The sequence below is a fragment of the Rhodamnia argentea genome, chromosome 7 (genome assembly GCF_020921035.1).
Source record: "Rhodamnia argentea isolate NSW1041297 chromosome 7, ASM2092103v1, whole genome shotgun sequence".
Taxonomy (NCBI): Eukaryota; Viridiplantae; Streptophyta; class Magnoliopsida; order Myrtales; family Myrtaceae; genus Rhodamnia; species Rhodamnia argentea.
In genome coordinates this window covers 2,196,341-2,220,926 of record NC_063156.1, presented here as the reverse complement: position 1 = coordinate 2,220,926, position 24,586 = coordinate 2,196,341, and the positions used below count along the sequence as shown (strand labels likewise).

Genomic DNA, 24,586 nt, shown 5'->3' with positions numbered 1-24,586 from the left:
TATTGATGATTTTCAAGTTGTTAACACTTATTTAAAAGAGCTTACATGTCCGATAATAATGATACTACGCAATTACACGTCGATGTCGATGACTTCATCCCCAGATAATTGTTAACTTTTCTTTCATTGATATCTTTCAGCAAATTCTGTTCTCATCGATTATGTTTCTCACTTGTCAATAATAACAAAACATGTATCATTTTTTTTTGTAAACAACTACAAATGAGTTATTTAACAAGTAAAACACAGGGATAAGTGTATTGAAAATCCTAAAATTTGCCACGAAAGTGCAATTGAGTCCTTAAACTTGCAAAGTGAGCAATAAAGTTCTAAAACTTGTCAGATTGTTCCAATCGAAGTCTTCCGTTAACTTTGTCCAATTTAACTAACGAAAAATGCCGAAATGACTTTTTATTATTTTCTCTATCATACGTGTGCTGATGTGGCCAAAACGACGTCGTTTTGGTTTGAATATGATTTTTTTTTTCAAACAAATTTTCTTTAAGTCATATTGGAAATAAGTAAAATTTCAAAAAAATCAAGAAAGGAAAAAAATGAAATATAAGAAGAAGATTACATCCGAGGGCTTGAAGAGCTCTCTCGCTACCGCCGAAGCCCCACCATTGTTAGGAAAGGCCAAAGAGGGTGAGGGAATGGTCGCGCCGGACAACCCTCACCCAAGTTTGGCCGAGCTAGCGACCCTCACCTGATCCGGGGGAGGGTTGTTACCCTTGCCTAGGCTTGTAGGCCCCCGCCGACCATTGCCCCACCCTCGCCAACCCTTCCCAATGATGGCGAGGCAATACCTGGTCCTCATCCAGGTTTGGATGAGGGCTGCTAATGGTAGCCGACCACCTCTACTAGCAGCCCTCGACTAGATTTGGGCGAGGCCGAGCAAGCATTGCTTGATCTAGGGGAGCGCCATGACCCTCGCTCAAGCTTGGAGGCCCTCACCGACCATTCCCCCACCCTCGCCGTCCCTTCCTAGCAATGGCGGGATGGTGGCAGCGGCAACCCTCACTTGCTTGTTCCTTTTTTTTTTTTTTTTGCATTTTCTTAAATTTCGCTTTTTTATACAATTAAACAAAATATGAATTAAAAATTAGATTTGGACCAAAACGACGTTGTTTTAGTCACATAGAATTAAAAAAAAAAGTAACAAAAAAGTCACTTCAGCGTTTTTTGTCAATCAAATTGAACGGAGTTAACAAAAAGACTTGATTGCACCAGTATGACAAGTTTTAAAATTTGATTATACTTTTTGTAAGTTTTAAAATTCAATTACACTTTCATGATAATCGATAAATTTTAGGAGTTTCGGTGTATTTGTCCCTAAAACATATTCAACATCCCACATAACTTGATATATCAATTTAATAAATCAATGTTTACATATATAGCATTGCTTGACTAGCATGGTCAGAGGCACAGTACATTGTCAAGAGTGCACATATGAACTACTTGTCAAACTGCAAGAATGTCCAAATTGGCTTAAAGTTGGAAACTGACATCTAATCTCGCGTGATTTGGCACACCGTACGACATGTCACCTCGCAGATTTGGCCACACTCAGAACTCTGAAGACGATACCACCGTTGATAGATACGTCTAGAATAGCCTCCTCCTTCCCCCCCAACCCCACCCCCTCACCACAAAAAAAAAAGAGTACGAGTAATTTTCTCAACAATTACAGAGTAAATTAGACCCCATAATTCTCTTCGAGATAGTAACTTTTCAAATAGAAAAAAAAGAGATGAACTTAACACTATATTATCGATCAATAGCTTTAGTTTTTAAGTGGTGTACGGATGTTATTTAATGTGCGACGGTTAATAATCTCCAAGTCGTTTCGGGCGGTATAAGTCCCATGACATAATTTAAGTTCACCATGTTGTGCAATATGGACACGGACTTGATCTCACGGAAAACTTTTTGTGGAGCAATCTTGAAAGTGAAATGTGAATAATGTAGAGTTATCTTAATGGATAGTTCTTTGCTCCTAACTATATACTACAATAATTTATGAGAATATATATATATGAATGTATATAAATATGCATATATGTATGTATATTAAGCAAGAAGAAAACAAAAAGAATGGAGATTTCTCTCCTACAGGGCTTCCAATGCCTGTCTAGTAACTCAATGGGCTGCCTGAATGTGTTTTTTATTTTAAACATGTTATTACCTGCACGCCCTACACCCCTAGGGAATACCTTTTATTTATTTTCCTCAAACGAAGCAGTTTAACGACTTACTTATATTTGTACGTGGATATATATTAAGCCGGAAGAAAACAAAAAGAGATTAATTATCAAGATGACGCATGAAATGGGGTCCCAGCAATATCATGAGGGGTCACATCCACTAATCATCTTCCCCTCCACCGAGCCCATCGTAATGTGATTTTACTACTGTTGTTGTTCATACACGTATTCGTACTATAGGTTTCGAGTGACTGATGTGGACAAATTGTTCGAAGAAGATGTGATTACATGTTTATGTAAGTGTTCGGAAAGACTCGCTATAAGGGAAAATTTACTCAATCTGACCTTGCTGGATCTCATCAGATCTCCATGATGGATTCGGGTGTAACTTCTGGTTTTCATCTTGAGGATTTCAATTGGTCACTTTTACATTCATTTAGCTTTTTGGGTAAATTCACGGAAAAACAAACAAATAAAGGAATAAATACACTAAAAGTCCTAAAACTTATTAAGAGAGTACAATTGAATCTTAAAGCTTATAAAAAGTGCAATCAAATTATAAAACTTATCAAATTGATTTAATTGAGTCATTTCATGTTGGCGTGATTTTTTTTTCGTTACCCTACGTGGTTACAAAAACCTCTTTTTGGACCAAATCTAATTTTTAATATAAATTTAATCTAAATTTAATTTAAAAATAAGTTAAACAAAGAAAACAAATGCCCTCACTATCGCCACCCCACCATCATTACGAAGGGCCGACAAGGGTAGGGGATGGTCAGCAGGGATTGTAGGCTAGGGCTTGTAGGCCCTTCCCCAGCCTAGGCGAGGGTCCCAGTTGGGGAGGGGCCGCTATTATCGAGTGAGCGATGGGCTAGCTACCTTCGCCCTTTTAGGCCCTCGCTTGCGGTCGGCGAGGTCGCTCGCCCTTGGCCGAGGCCCGGTGACCCCCATCGGTTGTCCCCCACCCTCGTCGACCCTTGTTAGGGATGGTTGGCGTAGCGGCAGCTGCGAGAGATTGTAGCCTTCATCACTTGATTTCTCCTTTCTCATTTTTTTAATGTTATTTTTTGAATTTAGTTTAAATAAAACTTATATTAACAATCATACTCATTGATTCACGATTTTGCCCCGTCAATGCCACGTAGGAGAGGGAAAACATTAAAAAAAGCTACGTCTAAAATTTTTCAATGGCCAAATTGTATCGAGTTAACGGAAGAACTTGATTGAATCGATTGTTTAATGACTCAATTGCATTTTTGTGACAAGTTTTAGGACTTCTAGTGCACTTATCCCTAAAATAAAATGTACAGTTCTCAAATTTATCGTATCGTTTTGACAATACCATTTTCTTTTTATATTTTTGCAGCATGTACTACCAAAAACCAATTATGTGTGAACAAATGTATGAGATGTTGAACCCTAATTGCTCTTCCGAAGGCATGTATTTGGGAATATCGATACGTATATATCATGTCCTTTTCTTCGCCAGAACATATGTATTATGTCAAGAATCTCTAGCATTAACCGTTCTCATTTTTTCTTTTTTGTTTTCTCTTTTCTGATTTTGCATCTTCATTTTGTATACATTAAAAAAAACAAGGATGTTGCATTGTCAACATCGACAAAGATGTTACAAACCCTAATCTGACAATTCATGCCCCAAATGGCTCTAGTTATTGAGTTATTGCGAATTCTCTTGTTGTAGTCCGGCCGCTGAATGATATCGATTTTCCTAAACAAATGCAAGGGTTTTGGCTATTTTAGATAACTTGAAATTTCGATGAGCTCTCACACATTTGTCTTACGATGTATGTGCACGCATTCGGAAGTCGAAAAGCATAAATTTGAGTCCACCCAACAACTTTAATAAAGGTCATAATGGAGCTACCAAATATGGAATCAAAGCTTGCAAATGCACGTCTTGTGGCATTGTAGGGGCACTAAAATAAGACGCTTCTTTTGTCAAATGTCAACCTCAACTAGTTAGAAGCCACTCTCCAAAACCCTCGTTTTCAAGTTTTCATTCACTTCATATATGCTCCCATCCCCAAAAGAATCCAAAAAGGGTCTTCAAGTTTTTGGGCCACATTGAGGGATACAGGAGGGTCCCAATTGAAAAAACCAAAGGCAATTCCAATTGCAATTCATCATCTCAAAGATAAAACAAAAGGGCACTACCAGACAATCCTCTCCAGCTGTGTGTTATTTTCCTTTAAGGCCCATCTCTTTCATCTTCGTCCATCTATCACCATGCCCAAGTTCATTCACTCCTAATGCTTGTTGGCCAACCAAGAAAAAGAATTAGGGTTTCAATCTCTTCGTCTAGTTTGCCACAAAACAGACAAAAGGAAAAGTCCCTTCACCTAAAGCTGGGACAGCCATGTTGATTCTTCACCACCAAGGATTAAGTTTCCACTTTTTTTTTTTTTTTGAAAAGATGACAAACATATAGTCTTTATGATTAGAGATGCAACGCACAGGTTTTTAATTACTGAATCGGGTGAATTCACATGTAGAATTGCTTTAAGCAATGACGAGAAAAGTTTGTATTTCACGAATATCATATAGTGCATGAAATTTAGTATCCGCCTTTGGTGTTTCCTCGCTCGGCTGGCGTTCTCCTTCCTTCGCCTTGTCCTCTCTTTGTGTCTTCTAGCCAAAAGCGCATAATATTCGACAATTATCATTATGAATATAACAAAATGGAACAAAAGAACTGCTACAATAATTTGACCAAAAAGATGAGATGGTGCAATGTATTCTATTTGCCAACGTCGAATCATGTGGCTCCCTTGGCTTTTAATTTCCCAATAACCTTGTTGAAACCCCAAGGCATCTTCTTTTGTCTATTTGCCCATTCTTTGTCGGCTAAAGTCAACAAGACATCAAGGCTGCCCTATGGCCGCCAAGCGTCGCGACGTGGCTGCGACACCCGGACGTATTCCATTGGTCGGAACCCGCTTCCTCTTGCTGTCGACAAGTGTTGCGTACCTGAAGCCCTTATGGAGCTTCCCCTTTACAATCTCTTTTTCCAAATGTGGGAATTTGAGGTTCTATCGTACTGCCCCAAGAGTCGCCCCTAAGTGCACGTTTCGTCACTCTTCATTGCCAAAATTGGAGCATATACATCTCCTTTTTCTTCCTTTATGGTTGAAATTCCCTCACTTTACAGCCCAACTATGAGTTATTCCCATCAACTTTCTTTCAAACTAAAAGGCTAAGCTACGCCAATTATCATTCAATCCTACCTTACAGAAAGAAAACTTCTTGGAACTTTCCCCCTTGAGAATCTCTTCTGTCGTTTGCCAATCAAAAATAGGTTGTAGAAGAGGATAAGCAGTAATTAAAGCTAGTACTTTTCTCTGTCTTTGAGTTTTCATCTGTCAACAAGAAAAATGTTTCTAGGGTATATTACGTGATACGATATGACGTCTTGATGCTTTTTATTTTTATTTTTATTAACTATATTACAGCACCGTCGGAGAAATGTAAAGAGGGTCTCTTCGTGATCTTCCATTGACCCATCGCCTCTTATTTCGGACACAGCTTTGCTCGATCAAAGTATAAATTGAATGACTAAAGTTACCTCATAGGATCTTGGCATATGAAAGAGGAAAAAAAAGGGCGATGGATGGTGAAGGTTCGAGTCTAATTTTAGAGTTTGTTTGAAGGATGTCCATGACATTGTTAGGATTCAACGCATAATCACAATGAAGTAAAGAGAAAAAGTGAGAAATAGAAATCAAGACATAAGTTTTTATTCTAGTTCATCCAGCAGAAGATTCTACTATGATGGAAACGAATTCCTATTCTAAATGATAAACATATGGAAAATCATAATGTAATATGCCCAAGATTCACTAATTTATATCACTGATCGAAGTACGATCACACGAGGAACATACCCGCTGTCCACAAATTAAGAGCCTTTGATGAACGGCTTGACGAGAATCAGACGTCCGAACAAGTGCGAGAGGAGATACTATTGTTCTTGAGAGAGAGTTTTTTACGAGAGTTTTCTGTCGTTACGTAAAATTGACAATTAGTCTTGTTGGAGGAAACTATCAAACTCTTAAACGCGATGTTATTACGTTTCAAAAAGAAACCGCCTAGCGCTTATCTTGAATGGACATGTGGTGCGATTTTCTATATGGGCGGATCATTGTAACCTCCATATAACCCAATGCACTATAATTAGCACATCGCATATATTATAATATCACTTAATTACGAGCAAAAAGGGAGGTGCTGCCCTTGAGACTCCAGACCTCTGCTCGCTCATAAGGAGAGGGATTCTCGTGCTTTTCTATTGATATTGAGTATGAATCACACCTAAGTAGCCATTGCCAAGAAGTTTAAAAGCGTGTCGGTCGATAAAATCTGAGACTAGTTTCTCCTCCGAATGATGGTACCGTCAATTCTATTAGGCTAATCAATGTTGTGCCCTTCTTTGATATGACGGGTTAATAGGGACAAAAGCAGGCTCGACAACTTTTGGAAAAACGTTTTTTAAAATGCCAATTTGCAGTATGGTGGGAGCAGGCCTTTCCACATCGGAAGAGAATTTGAATATATATATATATATATATATATATATATATATATATATATATATATTTATCAAATTGGAAGGAAGGAAGAATCTTAAATGGGTACACATCTACACAACACAGCTCATAAAATTCATTTCCTTTTCCTTCCTTTTGGTATTATTAAAGGGAAAAATAATGGTCGATGATGATGATGGACTCTGCTTCGATCCGCGATCGAATTCTTCAGCTTCATAACGAAGCCTTAGAAAAAGAAAACTCAAGTCCACTTCAAAGCAGAAGTTTCCAAGGCATACAGGCCACGAAAAATAATTATTTCTGTGTATTTCCACGCGAATAATTCCGTTCGGCTTATTTGACTGGCCAAATGAAATTTTCTTTTCCTTTTTCGTTAATTAGTCAAATGAAGTTTATTCAGTAAATCTAACCCTTGATGCACCAAACCTTTGTAGAAGTTAATAATAAGAGAATTTACTGTTTGTTTGCTTTATCGGGATTCGACACACAATCACAACAAGGTAAAGCGTAAAAATAAGAAAAAAAAAAAATCGAGATATGAGGTTTTTATCCCGATTCATTCTTAAATTAGGAATCCCCGTGCTTTCTTGTCGATAGACAGTATGAATCACACTCCAATAATTCTCTCTTTTTAATATATCAAATAAAAGGATAGAGCTTTTCTATATCAAATAAATACCATTTTCTTTTCATTTTTGCTCTCTCTCTCTCTCTCTCTCTCTCTCTACTTTCCCCAAGGGACACGGCCATTTTTGTCCTGTTTCGTTAATCTTTTCAAAGTGGGGTATTATTTCCTCCTTGATTAACGCTGAAAATATCGGCTTAAACATGCTTTTCCCTTTGGAATTTCAAGCCCTAATTATTCAATTTTGGAATTAGGTGGATCGTCAGCAGTAGCAAAGCAACTGCTAAATTTTGATAGCCTTAATGGGTCGAACGGGGTTTTCTTTAAACGACCCTTTCTTCCATTGGAGAGGAGACATTTTACATGAGGTGGTTCGATGCTGCTGCGGCCAATTAAGGTCCTTGGGCACCAATTATTGATCGGTGATCATGATTTAGGGTTTCCTCGTCAGTGGCGTAGCAATAGCATGATAGCTCATTTTACATGGCCAGCCTATTGGAATCGTGGGTATGTATGAATAGTAAAAGATATTTATTTCGTGCACAAACAGCGTAAACAGAAAAATTACACACTAATGGGATTATGATGGTGACCGGCACGTGAGTGTCTGTCAAATCAAAACTTTTTGATCTTGACCGGCTTTGCCAATTATTCCCTTCTTCTTCTTTTTTAATCTTTTTTCTTTTTCTCTTAATGAAAAGTGATTGAGAGAATGATTAGGCGTGAGTAATATCTTTAAGAAATTATTTACTCCACAAAGTTGCTAATGACTATTGATAAAAATCTTTCGAGATACAGTAAAGTTTCAGATAGGGTATTGGTATTTCTTTAAGAACTCTCAAAAGAAACTAATTAGAAAATAAATGATGTATTTTATGAAAAAAAAGAAACAAGTGAGAAGTGAAAACATTTGACCAGAAACTTTGAATTTATAACAGTGACAAACATACCACTCCAAAAGAACACAACCTTTCAGATTAAAAAAATCTATAAAAATTCGAATTAAAAAAAAATAAACATTAATTATGATGTATTTTGGTCCACCAAGTGCGCCTACTAATCGCGCATCCGCAGTATGATTTAGCCCATTCGCAATAAGGCTAGAAGCCTTCTACTTATATATTGGCCCATATGCTCTTATCCTTTTGATTGGGACAATACATCTCTTTATTCGTTTCACGAAACAACCTATCAACATTTTCTAATCGAGCGAAGAAGTTTGCTTAAATGCTTGAACACCGCCGCGTTTCAACGGGATGTATTGTTTTTGTTTGACTCGATGACGATTTTCATCGAGCAAGCTCGATAGTCGCGTCTGCTCACCTCATAAGAGGAGCCTTCGCTCGAATCACGACAAGTCAATTCGCATCGCGTACCATTGCGTTCATTCAGCATTATGTATGTTAAAAGAAAACCATGATGTCGAGGTCGTAATTAGCTTAGAGTTGCTGAACAGCCGCCCAAGTCATTCCTCCCAAGATTTGCTTCTACGAAGGTCGACTCGTTACGTGATGTTCGGGAATCGAATGCGCCCTGCTTTAAGAAAAGTCGTCGTAATGCAAGCTGCTGAATAAAAAAAATGCACTTGAGTTCATCTCGTCCATCTTGATCGACAGCGACCCCTTGGCTATTTCCACTAGGGGCGGGGTCCATCACGGCCGCTGGACCGAATGTGTGTTGCACACTTCAAATTTCACTGAGCTAATAATAGTCGAGGCTTTCATGAGTTAATTACTTATGACAATGAAGTAATCATGTCGCCGAAGCTGCTTGCGAACAAGGGGTAGATTCCAGTGACGAAAATTATAAAAAAAGAAAGTGAATGTTATTGATTTGATTTTTTTTCCTTAAAAAATGTCATAGTCAATGGGATTTTTCTTAATCAACAATTATTTATGAATCAACATTTTCGTTGACGATGAAAAAAAAATTTCGTTGACTAGTATAGAGAAAGATTACTTTTTTTAGGCCAAGAGGTTTATTAAAGGATATAAGCAATTATGTTTAGAAATTATTTTTCGAATTATTATTTTTTCACGAAACAAACGCATCTTATTGAAAAGCACATGCCGTGCAGAAGGTGAATCTGTTGTTATACTCTAGTTAAGGAGAATGGAAAGTGAGAAACATAAGAGGGCTTCAACCATTTGAGCTTTTGATGCCCTACATGGTTGAGGGTTGAAAATAATTATCTGAATAGTTGAATGTCCAAACTAAATTAATTACAACTCCATCACATGGAAGTCCTATATATTGGGGAGACTTACACTAGTCATTTCTAAACTTATTTTACGACTATTAGTTTAATCCCAATCTTCTCAAATTTACCAGCTTATTTAATTTTAACTTTTTATTTGAAATTCCAACGTAATCCTTCCGGCCAATTTTTACCGGAAATCGGCGACGTTGTCATCCAGTGATCATCGGCTATCTTACGTGGCACATTGTCATGTCAGAATTTTTTGGAGAAAATTGGCTAAAACGACTATATTAGAGTTTCGCCGAAATATTTAGGATCAAATTGACAAAGTTAAAATGTTTCGGGCTAAATCAATATCTGTATATGATAGAATTATGGTTGATTAAATAATTCCCTGTGTTCTGACACGATGGCATCCAGTTATGTCACGATAAGTACATAGGTTTTGTTTTTTTTTTCCCCGCACATGCGAAGTGGAGCATGGCCCATCATGTTTATTTTTTACTATTTACGAATAGAGGTACACGATGATACACTCTTCCTGACTTGTGTAAGCCTAAATAGTGAGGATCGTCTCTTCCTTTAGGACCTGTCCAGAAGCTGCTAGGCTCAGACTTGGGAAACCGCAAATTTGCTTTGGACCCTCAGACAGAGACCCTCTCTGTTTCTTCAATTGTCGCGTCTCAATTCGTGTTAGGTGTTAAAATCTCGTACATATATGATACAATTAAAACCATAATAGTACTCATCGTCTGTTAAACTAATTCACACAATTAGCCTCTTCACCTTCATATTAGATCAACGATTAAGACATTAGCAAACAATTTTGGATCTGGAATTGTTTGTGCGGTATGATCGACTTAACCAATAAAAGATCGGGTTTTTATACTCGATCTTTCAAAAGGCGTCATACTCATTTTCGATTAAACGGATTCACATCGAATTCGAGATGAACGAGAGGTTTTTTTTTTCCCTCCTAATTTGTAGATTTTTCTTTGAATCCGACAGGTCACGAGAACAATTAAGACGAAATCGATACGACTTGGCGTATTTCACCCAATTTAAACAGAACATGACAAAAGCACAGAACGATCGGAATCTTGGTTATCAGAGGCGCATGCGATAATGTCTCTCCGTGTCCACGCGAAGCGAAAGGCTGGTGGGTGGCCCCAGCTCTGCGCGTCAGACGATTGATGAGCAGTCGAGCACTGTCCCAGCCCCAACCCCAACCCCAAACACGTCCACGATTTTCGGCTACGTTCATTCACCCCCTGCAATTTGCAAATTTGATAATCCAGGAAAATACCCATTTTTCAAAATTGGAAAAAGAATTAGAGAGGAAGAAAAAAAAAGAGGGAATTTTTGTAGAGAAACAGCATGAACACGACTTAGGGGGAATGGGGTGTCCTTTTGCATCATTTGTCATCGGGTGATCAAACCACCCCCCAATTTGCATTGCATCATTACAAAGTTGTCGCCTTTTTGCATCTCTCTCCCTCTCTCTCTATATAAGAGACCCTCTTTCCTCCTTGAAGTCCTTTTATTCAACACCCTCGAAAACAGAAGCGATCGAGTGAGCGGTGTCTGCTGTCTGCTCTGTCCTGGTCTTCTGAGAACTTGAAGCTCTGTGCTGGAAAAACAAGATCTTTTTGTGTGTGTGTGTGTGTGTGAAGGTTTTGGGGGTTTTCTTGGGTTTTCCAGAAATGTATGCAGAGACAGGGCTGATGTTCCCTTGCTTCCAGAACTTGTCACAGGAAGTTCAGCAGCTTGAGGAGTTTTGGAAATCCCACAAGTCAAATGCCTCTTTGGTACTCTCTCTCTCTCTCTCTCTCTCGCTCCCTCCTTGTGATCAGCTCGCTGCTTCTTCCACATCTGTGAATGCGTATACGTACTTCATGATTACTCTTATTACACTGTTCTGTTTTTGGATTGTGTGAATTTACAATCATATTGCTGGTTTTCTGGTACTTGTTCTTCTTGCCTCGGTTGATCAAATGGGTATTTGCTTAAAGTAACTTTCGATTTGTTTTGTTCTCGAAGAACTTGTTTGAAGCATAGAAGTTCTTACTCATTTGATCATTGATTTATTTGCTCATATTGGCTTGAAGAAGAACTGAAATTGTGTGTTCTCTTGCCTTTCTGATCTTCTCTTCTCAGTCTGGAACTTGATCGATTTTCTTGTAATATGAAAATGTAAAGAAAAATGTTGCAATGTGATGGCTGTTTTCTGTTCTTGTTCATGAGGGTATTTGGACTTATTGTAATCGAAAGCGTCTCTTTACCTTTTCCAGCAAAAGGTTGTTTACGAAAGAGATTAGTGGAAACCATTGGACTTCACTTTACATGCTGGACCTTAAAAAGGATAAGAAACAAATGATATAGATAGGAAAAAATCTTGGTATCAGAGTTCCGTGTTCGATAAGCTTGTTTCCATTTGCTTCGAAGTTTCGATGTGGGTTCCGGCCCCAATTGGTGGGTTCTCTGGCTTTCTAAGGCACTTTGTGTGTACACGGAAAAAAAGGAAAGGCACTTACTTAGCGAACAATAAAACAGGAAGTAATGGTTTTTGGAGAAAAGCAAAAGCTAACTTCCCACTTGATTGTTTATATCCTGTGAGATTATAATTTCTAAACGCCATATATGGAAAGAAATATAAAGGAAAGCTGATAGTCATTTAAAGAGTTGCAATGGGTCTCTGCTTTTGCCTAAAGTGGAGTGCTCTTTCCAGTGAGCGAACTATATCTGGTACTCGTTAAGTAATTAGATTTTGACAAAAACCACATGCACAGTCTCTGTTTCCTGCCACGTGGTGTTTTTGGCGATTTTTTTCGCAAATGGATATGTTTTCGAGATTCAGAAATTAGCTTTTGAATCAGTTCATTCAACTGTCAGCTCCTGCCCAAAAAATTAAGCTACATATGGATAAGCACAGAATTACATACAGAGACCGATGAAACATGCAGAACTTTTCTTCTAGTTATTTCCTCTTGAAGCTAGGGAGGCATCTGATGACAAGATAATCTAGAACTGTAAATTGCTTCCTTTATCGTGTGAAGCTTTTTAAGGCTGTAATTTAGGAAAAATGAATCACTAATTTTCAGATTTGTAGTTGCCTTTCAACTTGAAAGGCTGATGAGGAGTTGGTAGAAGAGGATGATGCCTAGCCAAGTTTTGATTATGATGATTGGCATAGGATCTCCATAAGTATCGCCATCATCCGTTGCAGCTTGATCATCGAAGATCCAAAATGTTGTCGATGTCTGTTTTTTATGCTTTAGAGTCATGCTCAATCGTGCAAGAGTAAGATTTCTCAAGTAGTAGGTACCCTAGAACTATTGTCTGCCCGACCAAAAAAGAAAAAGAAAAAACTATTATCTGCCATACTTTTTATCATGTTCTGCACATACTAGAGAAGTTCCTTTCTATGGTAATCTTTTCGAGTCATGGGCTTGTCTTGTATTTCTATTATGTTCATTTCTTTGAATTTCCTAATCCTACGTTTTGTTTCTTTTTCCAATTTCTTTTCCATTGAAGGGCAACCTAATTCAGGCCTCTGCCATATCGGAATATGACCTCGGTGGAGAAGGGGATCTTTTCAAAGCTCCAGAGCCCATAATAGAAGAGCCACAACCGGTTGTGGGCCTCGATCCGATAACAGCGGCAATTTCGATGATGTCCAGTGGGGAAGACATCGTGTTGGCTCAAGGATTGAAGGTTGCAGATTTTATGTCGCTTCAGAATGACCCGCTGTTCAGCGAGGTCTTCTATGACTGTAAGAAGGATCTCCTGGAGAAAGCAGGGATCGATGCGCCGCTAGCCGGAATTTTCGATGAAAAGATACCTCCTGTGAGGATAGATGAAAACGGATTCCTAAAGGATGAGTTGTCTTTTGATGTGCCGTTTCAGAAGAGTGTGAGCTCGGGAAGCCTGACCTCAATGGAATGGATGCACGGTGCTGCAGTGAAACCAAGTTTCCTGGATTTTTCCGGACTCGATCTTGGAGCTGTTTACGGGATGAGGAGGGCATTCAGTGAAGGAGACATAAAGGTCAAAGTTATTCACCTTGCATGATGTTCTCAGTTTAGCTGTTCGCAGCATTAGTTAGTTTTTGTTTTGTATCTAGTATACTGCACTTGACTTTGGGCTCAAAATCTCAGATTGAAAATGTGTGGGTTTATCTCAACTCTATTTTTTCTCTATGCATCCTTTTTTGGCCTGAAACTCAGTTATTTTGCCTTTGTTTCATGCCTATTGCCGTTTCACTAGTTATTTCTGATTGCTGTCATCTATTGTATGCATATGTATGTTTGCCTGTGCCTGAAGAAGACACCAAATTTTGGTAACTCGTTTTCCTCATTTGAGATTGATTGGCTATGTGACAAAGTCTATGGACTGAGAAACTTTTAGATGTTTCTGGTTATCTCCACAGGATAGGGCTGGGTCATTGATACTGAGTTTTTATGGCAGACTCTTGGTAGTGGTAATGTGAGCCTTATCCATTCTCCACGTGAGCAGCCGATCATGATCAGCAACTGCACCAGCGAAGAACGCCGGGAGAAGCTCTCAAGATACAGAAACAAGAAAACAAAGAGGAACTTTGGGAGGAAGATCAAGGTATATTAATTAACCAATTTGCTGACATGGCTTTTAATGTTGCATGTGATGTTGGCTTAAGTATGGCTGTTCTTGTTTCCCCCGAACATCGTGTTGCTACATAATTCATTGCCGTGTATCAATATGGAAAAACTGAAGACATTGTTGAATAGCTGACACTCATACTACGTAATTTCCTTGACTTATGCAAAGTCCGATATGTCGTCACTCCATCACTGCCTTACTAGTGATCCCTCATGCAGAGAACCTTTTGGACATTTTGTAGAATCATATGAGAAGTTCTTCAGAAGTTCAGTAAGTGAATGCCCACAAAAGAGAGAATCAACTCCCTAAGATTTTGCATAAATGTTTCATACACATTTCTTATTTGCATCGTTTGTCCTCATTTCCTTCAAGAACTGTGCCTTGGCTTCCCCAGTACATTAATGGATCGTTTTGTTCTCAGTATGCATGCAGGAAGGCGCTCGCGGACAGTCAACCCAGGATTCGTGGAAGATTTGCAAAGACCGAGGAATACGACACGCCCAAGGGACAGTAAAATATCGGGCATTGACTACCAATAAACTAGGCCGCAATAGCCGTTCCAGAGGAACACCAGAGAGAGTTTAGCCTCACAAAAGAGAGCCGGGGAAGTCGATGAAGAAGGCTTGTTGAGGTTATGACTCTGTAAACGAAATCCCCAACTCCGTGCAAACTAGTTGCTCTCTAAGATCCACCGTAGTAACACTCCTATATAGACCAGAAGGTGCCGGCAAGATCTGTACATAGGTTTGTTGGACAATAAAAGGGTGGTCGAGAAAAAGATGTAGATGCTCTCGCATTATATATCTTATGTCGTTTATGTATCGAGTGCATCGGTGCTGCTACTTTGTGAGTCCTTCCATCAGATGCATGGATTCTTCCATGAGCCTTCAGTAACAGTCTGAACCAAATGATGAATTTTGCTCCTAAGGCCATTCACACAAAGATGACGCTTATGCGCAAAAGAACAAGCGGTTCAACTCTCAAAATGATACGTATATTCGGGCACTAAAAGACTCCAGCACAGAGAATCAGAGGTTTTGTCTTCACGATCTATCCAAGACTCTTATCAAACTTAAGAATTTCTCAGATCTTGGGTGTGGGTCGATCATGTTTGTAGACACCAAAACAACTCTACAATCACTTGCTTGTGCAGTAGAAGTTTCATGTTGCTACAGTAGCATAGCAGAGGTTCATCGTTTCCCATTATGCACATTTCCTCAGATGCTCAAGCAAATAGATTCTCTATCTCCATGGCTTCGTCCTTGTTTAATGCGTTCCCCCTAAAGCATTGATGCACTAATATACCCGAAATATAAATTAAATATAAATTACTTTACTTGAATTTCGATGATGTTAGGAGTGCGCAATAGAAATCTAATACCTTCATTTAGGGAGATCGCCAATAGTGGAGCCTAAGTTCTAGCCTATTAACATATTCAATTGGATCCATATTAACTTAAAAGTTTAAGCCATTGAGTCGTGGGCCGGTCTGAATATATTAACAGCTTTACACCACACCAATTTTCTCATGTGAGACTTCTCAAACAAAACTCACATGTGCATATCAATATTTGATAAATAAATATTTAAGAAAAACCAACTTTTCACTAAAGTTTCTTGAGATTTAATTTTGTGATTTGAATATCATTAGTTTGAGATTTTGGGGATAGCGTGATTTTGCCTTTTCGATTGAATGCAATCACATCTATAGCGACGGAACTACTAAAAAAGTTCTAAACTTATTGTACGAATGCCCTTTCACTATTAAATTTTTCAATACGGTCAATTTAGCCTTAAACAATTTGATGATTTTCCAATGTACTCATTCCGGCCAAAATTGGCCTAAAATACTAACATGGACGTAGATCGTTGTTGATGTAAATAATTTTCATTTTTATGAATTTTTCTTTTTAAAAAAGAACAAAAGAAAAATGGAAAAAGAAAGAAAATTGCACAAATTATCTATATCAATGTCATTCATGTCACGTAGGACGACTAACGTCTACTTCAGTGATTTCCGGCCAAAATTCACCGGAAGGACTACATCGACTTGTTGTCAAATAATCTAGGACTAAGCTAAATTGAGAAATTTAGAATTGATATCTCCATAGAGAGCAGTGCTTTTGTCTAATGTATGATATTTTGTCAAGGATGTTGCACTTGATATGGGAACATTGAGAAGCTATATTATGACTTGATCTTTGACATTTTGATGCGGTAAGTTTTTCTGTAATTAATAATTTGGCTCTTAATGAGAGAGAGAGAGAGAGAGAAACTCTTACTAGTTTAACTCTTAATGGGCTGCTCCCCCAAAAAAAAAAGAAAAAAAGAGATCAAATGGGCCAGAAAACCAATAACATACATGCATTCGCCCTAAACCATTTGACAATTGGCCAATGCAGTCTTTATTTCGAGAATTGGCCATCAACAATGCCGACGTAAATATCTTTTTCTTGTATCTCTATGAGATTTTCTTTTTAGAGAAAAACAAACAGAAAAAGGAAATTGCACAAAATTGTCTACGTCGGTTGGCAGTGCTGCATATTGATATCCACATCAGCAATTTTTGGTCCAAAATTGACGAAAAGGATTATATTAGCAAGTTGTCAAAATATTTTGGACTAAATTAAATTAAAAGTTCAGGATTAAATTGAACTTGTTTTCTATAATTAATAGTTTAACTCCTAGTGGGCTGCTGATCAAACGAAAATTATTAAGTTCTTTTGGGCCAGGAAACCAGTAACTTATATTTGTGCAATTTCAGAACAAAGAAGTTCTCGTTAGGGCCGGGGGAGGGTAGCAGATCCAGTTTCGTGGCAAGCTATTTTTGTTCTTTGGGCTTTGACCCACTCAATCTAATCTACAACTCTATTGGACTCTCTCTAAAGAGTTTTCTTCAAATGATAGCAAAATAGAGTGGGTAATTCTTTTGATTTCCTGACGTTTCTTTTTTCCTTCGAATTGAGTTTATGCAATCCTTAATTATCAGAATCTATCGATTTTACTTCACATGGATTCAATTAAAAGTAAAGTCTGCATCAATTCAGGAAAAGGAACCCCATCGTCATTGTAAATATCTAAAAAAATACGAATTAACTTATCTAAGAATAAACGATCCTACTTCTCTTACCGCGAAGTTCACAAAATAAGCTCTCTCTTTCGTCGAAAGAGCGATTTGAAGGGATGTGATGGCTCAAGACTTGAGGTAGCGGGTGAAAATAATCATGCGAACTATATTGTCAAATCCATTTATAGAAACAATGACACCGTCAATTCCGGCTTGATGTGGGATTGGAAAAGGTTAATTGCTCTTCCCTGCCTAGTTATTCATTGACGAACTCTAACTTCAATCATGGGGGTTATCATGTTTTTGGTAGGGGTGAGCAGTTTTGGGTTCCTTACGGGTTTCACCTGGAATCTGGAACCTATCCGTCGGATCGGGTTCCTCATTTTTTGGAAGTCGAAACCTACCTGTCATACCTTGAAACCTAGCATCTATCCCGTCTCAAGTTTTAGGGTCGATTCCAGGATACCCGGAAACCTGCTAATTTCTTTTATTTTTTCATTTTTAGTTAAGAAAAATGAGAGTGAACGCTACAACTGCTAAAGGAAAGTAGAGGTAAGCATTTTCGTGTTCCGTACACGTTACATTTAGAAACCGAAACCAACCTGTTAGAGTATATTTTTCATTTTTTGAACCTAGAACCTAAAAATTTATTTGGCTCCAAATTATACATTCATCATTGGATGCCATAGAAGCTGAACATACCTTGACAGTATTAAATCTAAATTTGACATCACTTAAACCTCGTCTAATTGGCGGCCATAGTGGTGCTTCCACTAACTAAAAAGTCCAGCGTGCATTAATCCTCAAATCAGTTTTACTACTGTAACTGTAAGATCATTGTGGATCATTCCACTAACTAAAAAGCCCAGCGTGATTTTTTTTTTCCACCTCCTTTTTCTCTTTCCTCCCTCTCCCGGACAATGCAATAAAATAGTATCAAAAGATCATGTCCCCCCTTCCTGTGTAAACGTTTGTAAAATAACCGTGTAACTTTCTGATATTTCCAGATCCTGCTTATTTTCTACTCTAATTGTGTAGCAAGCCTCATTGGATTTCAGTCTATGATAAGTTATGTTTTTGCAGACTATTGTATTGTTATTTTTATCCATTTGAGTGTTGGAAAAACATCATAAATCATTGCAGACAAGAATATATTGTTGGATTTATCTAACAAGCGACGGAGTTGTTGTTGCATTCGAAAGAACAAAAGAGTAGGACTTATGTGACACGGTTTCATGGTACTTCGTCGAAATTGATGTGCTAAGTCACGACACGGAGGAGAAGAAGTTTTAAGGCAAGCTAGTATTTATTTTTGATCTTGTTCCTCAAAACTATACGTCAAATTTTCCTATGATCGTGACTCGTGCGGTGAAGAGGCAAGTTGGAGAAGAAGAAGGAAGGAAGAAACAAACGAAGAAGAAAAAGTAAAATGATGGAGTGACGGGGGGAGAGAGAGAGGGATTTGTTTGTTAATGGATGTGAACCCAACAACTACGCGGAGAAAGAAAGATCAAATGTACAAAACCATGTTCCGAATTTCTTAATTTCTTGACTTTGACTGCATTTGTACCGTCGAGTGACTTGGTCTTTTCTATAAGACAAGGCCGCCCCAAGTTTCCAATCCAACAGGGTTGATCCAATCTTCATATGGTGCCTTCTCCACATTCACCAAGCAATTCTTTACCGATTCCCTTTGCCCAAAGAGACATAGAGACATGATTGATGCTCTCAACTCCACGATTGTCTATCAAGTGTTGCAGCTCCTTCTTCTTCTGTTGCAAGCGATGATTAGCAATGCCACTTCGAGTAATCCGCGATGTGTCGTCTCATCTTGCGGTGACATTCGCAATATCAGCTACCCATTTCGATTGAAGAGTGACCCGAAGGAATGCGGTGACTGGGAGCATGAGTTGGTCTGTGAAGAGAATCGCACTGTTATGTACTTAGAGGATGACCGATTCTATGTGCAGCACATCGATTATTCCACCAACAAAATTAGATTGGTTGACGATGGGCTGCAAAAGGATAACTGCTCGTCTCTCCCTAGTCATTCATTGTTGGGGCATGAGTACTATTACAATCGAAGGAATCCATACTTCATGAGCAACTTAGATTCATTGGTCATTGTGAACTGCTCAAAACCGGTTAGTTCTCCATCCTACATCACCACGAGTCCATGCATTGACGGGTCATATTCTTCCAACACATCATCGTATTGGAACTTGTATGCTTTGGTCCATCCAAAAGCATCGGATGTTAGGGACTTTTGCACCATTCACGGATGGGCGTGGGTATCATATGATTTTGGAGATGAAGAGCAGATTAATAGTAGCTCCTGCAACTACAAGCTAATTCATAACATCATGGCCGATGGATTCGATCGCAACTTTTATGTATTTTCAGGGAAGAATACTTTCTTGTGCTTCTTTGATTTCGGTAGCGTCTACTATGGTCGTACCGGATGCAGATCCTTTCCTGGCAACGGTAAGCAACGGTTGGCAATGAAATTTTACCGCAATTCAGCATGATTCTGTACTCTTTCACTTTTTACTTTCTCTTCAAAACTGGAATTGAAAGAACTATTGAATATCTAAGAAAATTGTGGCAAAATATAGATGTTACCATGCGTCAATTTTCCCCAAAAAAAGACTCATCAGTCATCTGCATATATAGATGTGCCTAGAATATAGTTCCTTTCCACATGACGGCTAAAACTCCCTATGTAACCCAAAAAAAGGGTAATTTTTTTTGTGCAGAAAAGAATTCAAGAACACTAAAAAAAAAAAAAAAAAAAATTCAAGATACGCTTGTTCTTTTTGTTGGCACGGGGTTTCGATTTTGACAATTTGTTCCTTAATTAGTCACTTAACTAATAATTCAAGAGACACCTGATTAGCAGATTTGTCAAATATAAGTCATTGTTTCTCTATAATTGTTGACCACAAGCAAAGCAAAAGGAGTTTCTTGTATCGTTTATTATCGATGGGAATCGGAGCTTGATAATTTCCATTTATTTGCAAATGTACGCATGTCACTTCTCATATTCCTTTCGAACAAGATTCAACTTGTACTAAGACGCTCGTTACTACTCTATTTTCTCGTGATGTTTGTTTTCCATACTTCATTTCCTTTAGTTGCTTTTGACATCATTCGTTCCTTCCACAGGTGTCAGGCTTTATGGATTTTGGGCAACTATTGAATTTACATCATTACTAGGTAAGCTTCAATGATTTGTTCCTAAAATAAATTTAAAAATTTAATTTGACCTATCAAAATTTTCCACAGTGTATTTCTGTGCAGCGAAATTCATAATTGGGACGCCGCTTGTGGCGATATTTCTGATCTATAAGTACAGAAGAAGGCACTTGGCAATGGACAAGAACGTCGAAGAATTTTTGCAAGCTCATAACAACTTTTTGCCCATAAGGTACTCATACTCGAATATTAAGAAGATCACCGGAAATTTTAAGCACAAATTAGGTGAAGGGGGATATGGTTCTGTGTATAAAGGAACGCTTAGAAGTGGCAATGAAGTGGCCATCAAGATTCTGAAGCAGTCCAAGGCCAATGGTGAAGATTTTATTAGTGAAGTTGCTACTATTGGGAGAATTCACCATGTTAATATAGTGCAACTTCTCGGTTTTTGCTTTGAAGGCTCGAAACAAGGTCTTGTGTACGATCTCATGTTAAATGGATCTTTGGATAAGCACGTTTTCACCGATGAAAGCAATAAGATTCTCAATTACAAGAGCCTATATGAGATCACTCTTGGGGTAGCGAGGGGAATTGAATATCTACATCGAGGGTGCGACATGCAAATACTTCACTTTGATATCAAGCCTCACAACATTCTTTTAGATCAGAATTTCACACCAAAAGTTTCTGACTTTGGACTAGCGAGACTTTATCCCACTAATCATAGCATAGTCTCATTGACTATTCCAAGAGGAACCTTGGGATATATGGCGCCTGAGTTGTTCTAGAAAAACATTGGCAGTGTATCTTATAAAGCGGATGTCTATAGTTTTGGGATGTTGCTCATGGAAATGGCAGGGAGAAGGAAGAACATAAATGCAAATGCGGAACACTCAAGCCAAATCTATTTTCCCTTGTGGGTGTATGACCAAATTAGTAAAGGAGAAAGTGTTGAAATGGAAGAAGTAGTAGAAGAGGAAAGTGAGGTGGTGAAAAAGATGATAATAGTGGCACTTTGGTGTATCCAATTAAACCCCGACCATCGGCCTCCAATGTACAAAGTCCTAGAAATGCTTGAAGGAGACATTGGTAAACTTCAAGTGCCTCCCAAACCGCTTTTTTACCCACCGGATGAGCCGGTTAATAATGACGAAGCAGAGAGGGAACTAGAAACATTCTCAACTTCATCAAGTGCTCATATAGTTTCCACTAGTTTTCCTTTTGGAGATAGCGATGATGTTTAGAGAATCATGCATGGTTTGATTGGAAAAGGTTTGTATACTTGTTATATGTCCTCATAATGTAGTCTTCTGATGGGAGGCACTTGATCTAGTTTAGGTCGACAGGGATTACTTCTAGCTCTTTAGTTAATGCTGTATTATTGTAATTTACATAGTTTTACCGTCTTGCATCCTCCTTCGAAAGGATAAACCCTAGTAGCTCTTAAGTTAATGATGCATTATTGTTATATTAACTTGCCATCTTGCTACTTAACGTGCTACTGCTGGCGCATGGTTTCTCAATACCAAGACCTGCTAATTTTTTTCGGCTTATGAATTTTTTCAGAGAAAATATCCATGCATACATTACAAGGTAAACACCATTTATTTACGCGAGAGATGACTTTGATCAAAATGGAAAAGACGATCTTAAGAGAAACAATTCTGTGAAGTTTATGTTCGAAAAGAACTCATATTCCTTTTCTTAAATAAAACATGGTATTTACCGACAAGGAATTCCATTGAGTGTTCTCAAAATTCTACGAACTTTTCTTTGTTTCTTTCGATATTAGGTCATGTTTCATTAGTTTAACTTGTTAAACCTTTTCATCTCCCATGTCTGATTAACAAAAACTTCATTTGACTAAGAAAGCCGTGACCGACGACCGTGTGTTGTCTGCATAACAAATTTTCTTGAGCTTGGATCCTCGATGGGTAATGCACAACTTCTGAAATGCTTCCCCGATTGAATCGATCACCATCAATGTTAGGACTTGCCAGAAGACGTAATGCAAGCATCGGAGCCGGTTTTTGGGGCCATTTTAAACCCTATCGACTTAAGACTGGTCGGAATCTATTTGGACAGGTATTTCGAAACTCAGAGCCCAATTCGCATACTTATCATCAACTTGTCGTATTTTTTTTTCCGTCTCTTTTCAGTGTTTTGCTCGATCATGTTTTCGCTTTGCCTTACGTATAATTGCAAGCATCCTCTTTGACTCCGGTATGAATCCCTCTTCTTCCGTCGATTGACTCTCAGGCCCCAGAATGTTTCATTTGTGGTTGTTGCATTTAAAAGTCACTCAGCATTTGCCTTGCCCGAATTCAAATTGTTTATTCACCAATTTAAAAATTTAGGATTAAATTGGCACAATTGAAACGTTTAGTATTGAATTAATCGTCATACAATAGGTTTATGATTTTTTGGGGACAGTTTTTTCTGATCAATTGGGTGAGAAATTCCGGCGATCTCACTAGAGTTGGCACTTAAATACTCTTTTTTTAAAAGAAAATTGACACTTAAGTGATCCAAAATTTTTTTTGGCACTAAAGAGAGCGTCGCACACAAATATTGACACTTGAGATGTCCTTTTGCCAAATAATGACACTGGCAATTCTTGGGCAATATCCTCGTATTCAACCTGGGATTGCAAAAGTGGAATTGCTTTTCCCGGCCTGGTTATTCATCGACGGACTCTTTTAACTTTTTTTTTTTTTGGGTCGAAGAACTCTAACTTCAGTTACAAGGGTCATCATGTTTTTTGCTTAAGCAGTGGTCGTTGTGAAGTGCTCAAGGCCCGTTGCTTCAACGAACGAAAGAGCGCGGAATCGACATGAACTTCAATTAACGTTGATGGTATAGTCTTTAAAATAAGGGCTGTGTTTTCGGGTTGGCTCCTCCTCCCATCACTGGATTGGCGACCATTTTCTTTTGCCTAAACCGATGGAGGAGTGTTTGGATGACTCATCAAAGGATCCCACGAGTTAAGGCAATGGGACCAACTTGATGATCAAGCAATTAGGAAGCTAAACATACCATGACAGTATTAAATCTAGATTAGACATCACTTAAACCTCATCTAATTGGCAGCCACAATGGTGCTTCCACTAACTAAAAAGTCTGGCGTATGTTGATCCTCATATCAGTTTTACTGTTGTAACTCTAAGATCATTGTAGATCACTACATATTGTCGAAGTGCCAAGGGACTCTGATATTTCAAGATCAAGACAAAATTGAACTTTTTCATATAGTTCATGGACTAAATTGAACATGTACCAAAAGTTTAGGGATCAAATTATACAAATTAAAAATTTAGAGACCACATTGTATATTGGGCTAAAGCTCACAGTCCACATTGAATAAATTAAAAGCTCATAGATCACATTGCACATTGAGTCAAAATTCATGGGCTATTTGTGTTTTTTTTTCTTATTTTGTACTCTAATTGTGTATGAGTTCTTATTGGATTTCAGCGTATGATATTTATATTTATACATATTATTTGTATCGTGATTTTAATCTATTTGAGCGTCGAAAAACACATAAGAAAATCATTGCAGGCAAGGACAAAGTGTTGGACTTTTTTTAACAAGCAACGGGGTGGTTGTTGCATTCAAGAGGACGGAAGAGTGGACTTATGTAACACGGTTTCATGGCTGCGTCAAAACTGATGTGCTCAGTCGTGACAAGGGGAAGTTGTTTTAAGGTAAGCAGGGTTGGCCAAATGGAAACCTCAACACACCCCATTAATATTGTGACTTTGACTGCATTTGTTCCGTCGAATGACAGATTTCTATAGGACAATACGATTCCGAGTCTCCAATCAAACAAGGTTGATCCATCTTTCCTTCTTTGCATATGCTTGCCTTCTCCACATCCACCAAGCAATTCTTCGCCAGACTTCTCTTTTGCCCAAAGACAATCAGAGACATGATTGGTGCCCTCAGCTCCCAGAATATCTATCAAGTGTTGCAGCTCCTTCTTCTTCTGTTGCAAGCTGTCACAATTTCAGATGGAAAGAAGGACGAAAAGGAGGAAATGGGAAGAGAAATTGTGTTTTGTGCACTTCTCATTCATACTCC

General features: G+C 38.3%; 3 protein-coding genes and 1 pseudogene across 3 annotated transcripts in view; all 4 read left to right on the top strand.

The window, feature by feature from the left end:
- The first annotated feature begins 11,075 nt into the window (after positions 1-11,075).
- LOC115754297 (zinc finger protein CONSTANS-LIKE 1-like) lies at positions 11,076-15,100 on the top strand. Its single transcript, XM_030693277.2, has 4 exons — positions 11,076-11,411; positions 13,138-13,650; positions 14,071-14,217; positions 14,663-15,100. The coding sequence occupies exons 1-4, from the start codon at positions 11,307-11,309 to the stop codon at positions 14,753-14,755; spliced, it is 858 nt and encodes a 285-aa protein (XP_030549137.1). The 5' UTR covers positions 11,076-11,306; the 3' UTR covers positions 14,756-15,100.
- Positions 15,101-19,006: 3,906 nt separating this feature from the next.
- On the top strand, positions 19,007-19,836 carry LOC115754284. Its single transcript, XM_030693265.2, has one exon. The coding sequence runs from the start codon at positions 19,024-19,026 to the stop codon at positions 19,834-19,836; it is 813 nt and encodes a 270-aa protein (XP_030549125.1). The 5' UTR covers positions 19,007-19,023.
- Positions 19,837-20,467: 631 nt separating this feature from the next.
- Positions 20,468-24,586, top strand: part of LOC115754283 (rust resistance kinase Lr10-like) — an 87,640-nt gene continuing 83,521 nt past the window's right edge. Inside the window, exon 1 of the mRNA XM_030693264.2 lies at positions 20,468-20,475. The gene's annotated coding sequence lies outside the window, so the exon portion shown is untranslated. The remainder of the gene's footprint in view (positions 20,476-24,586) is intronic.
- On the top strand, positions 20,497-21,767 carry LOC115754295 (annotated as a pseudogene).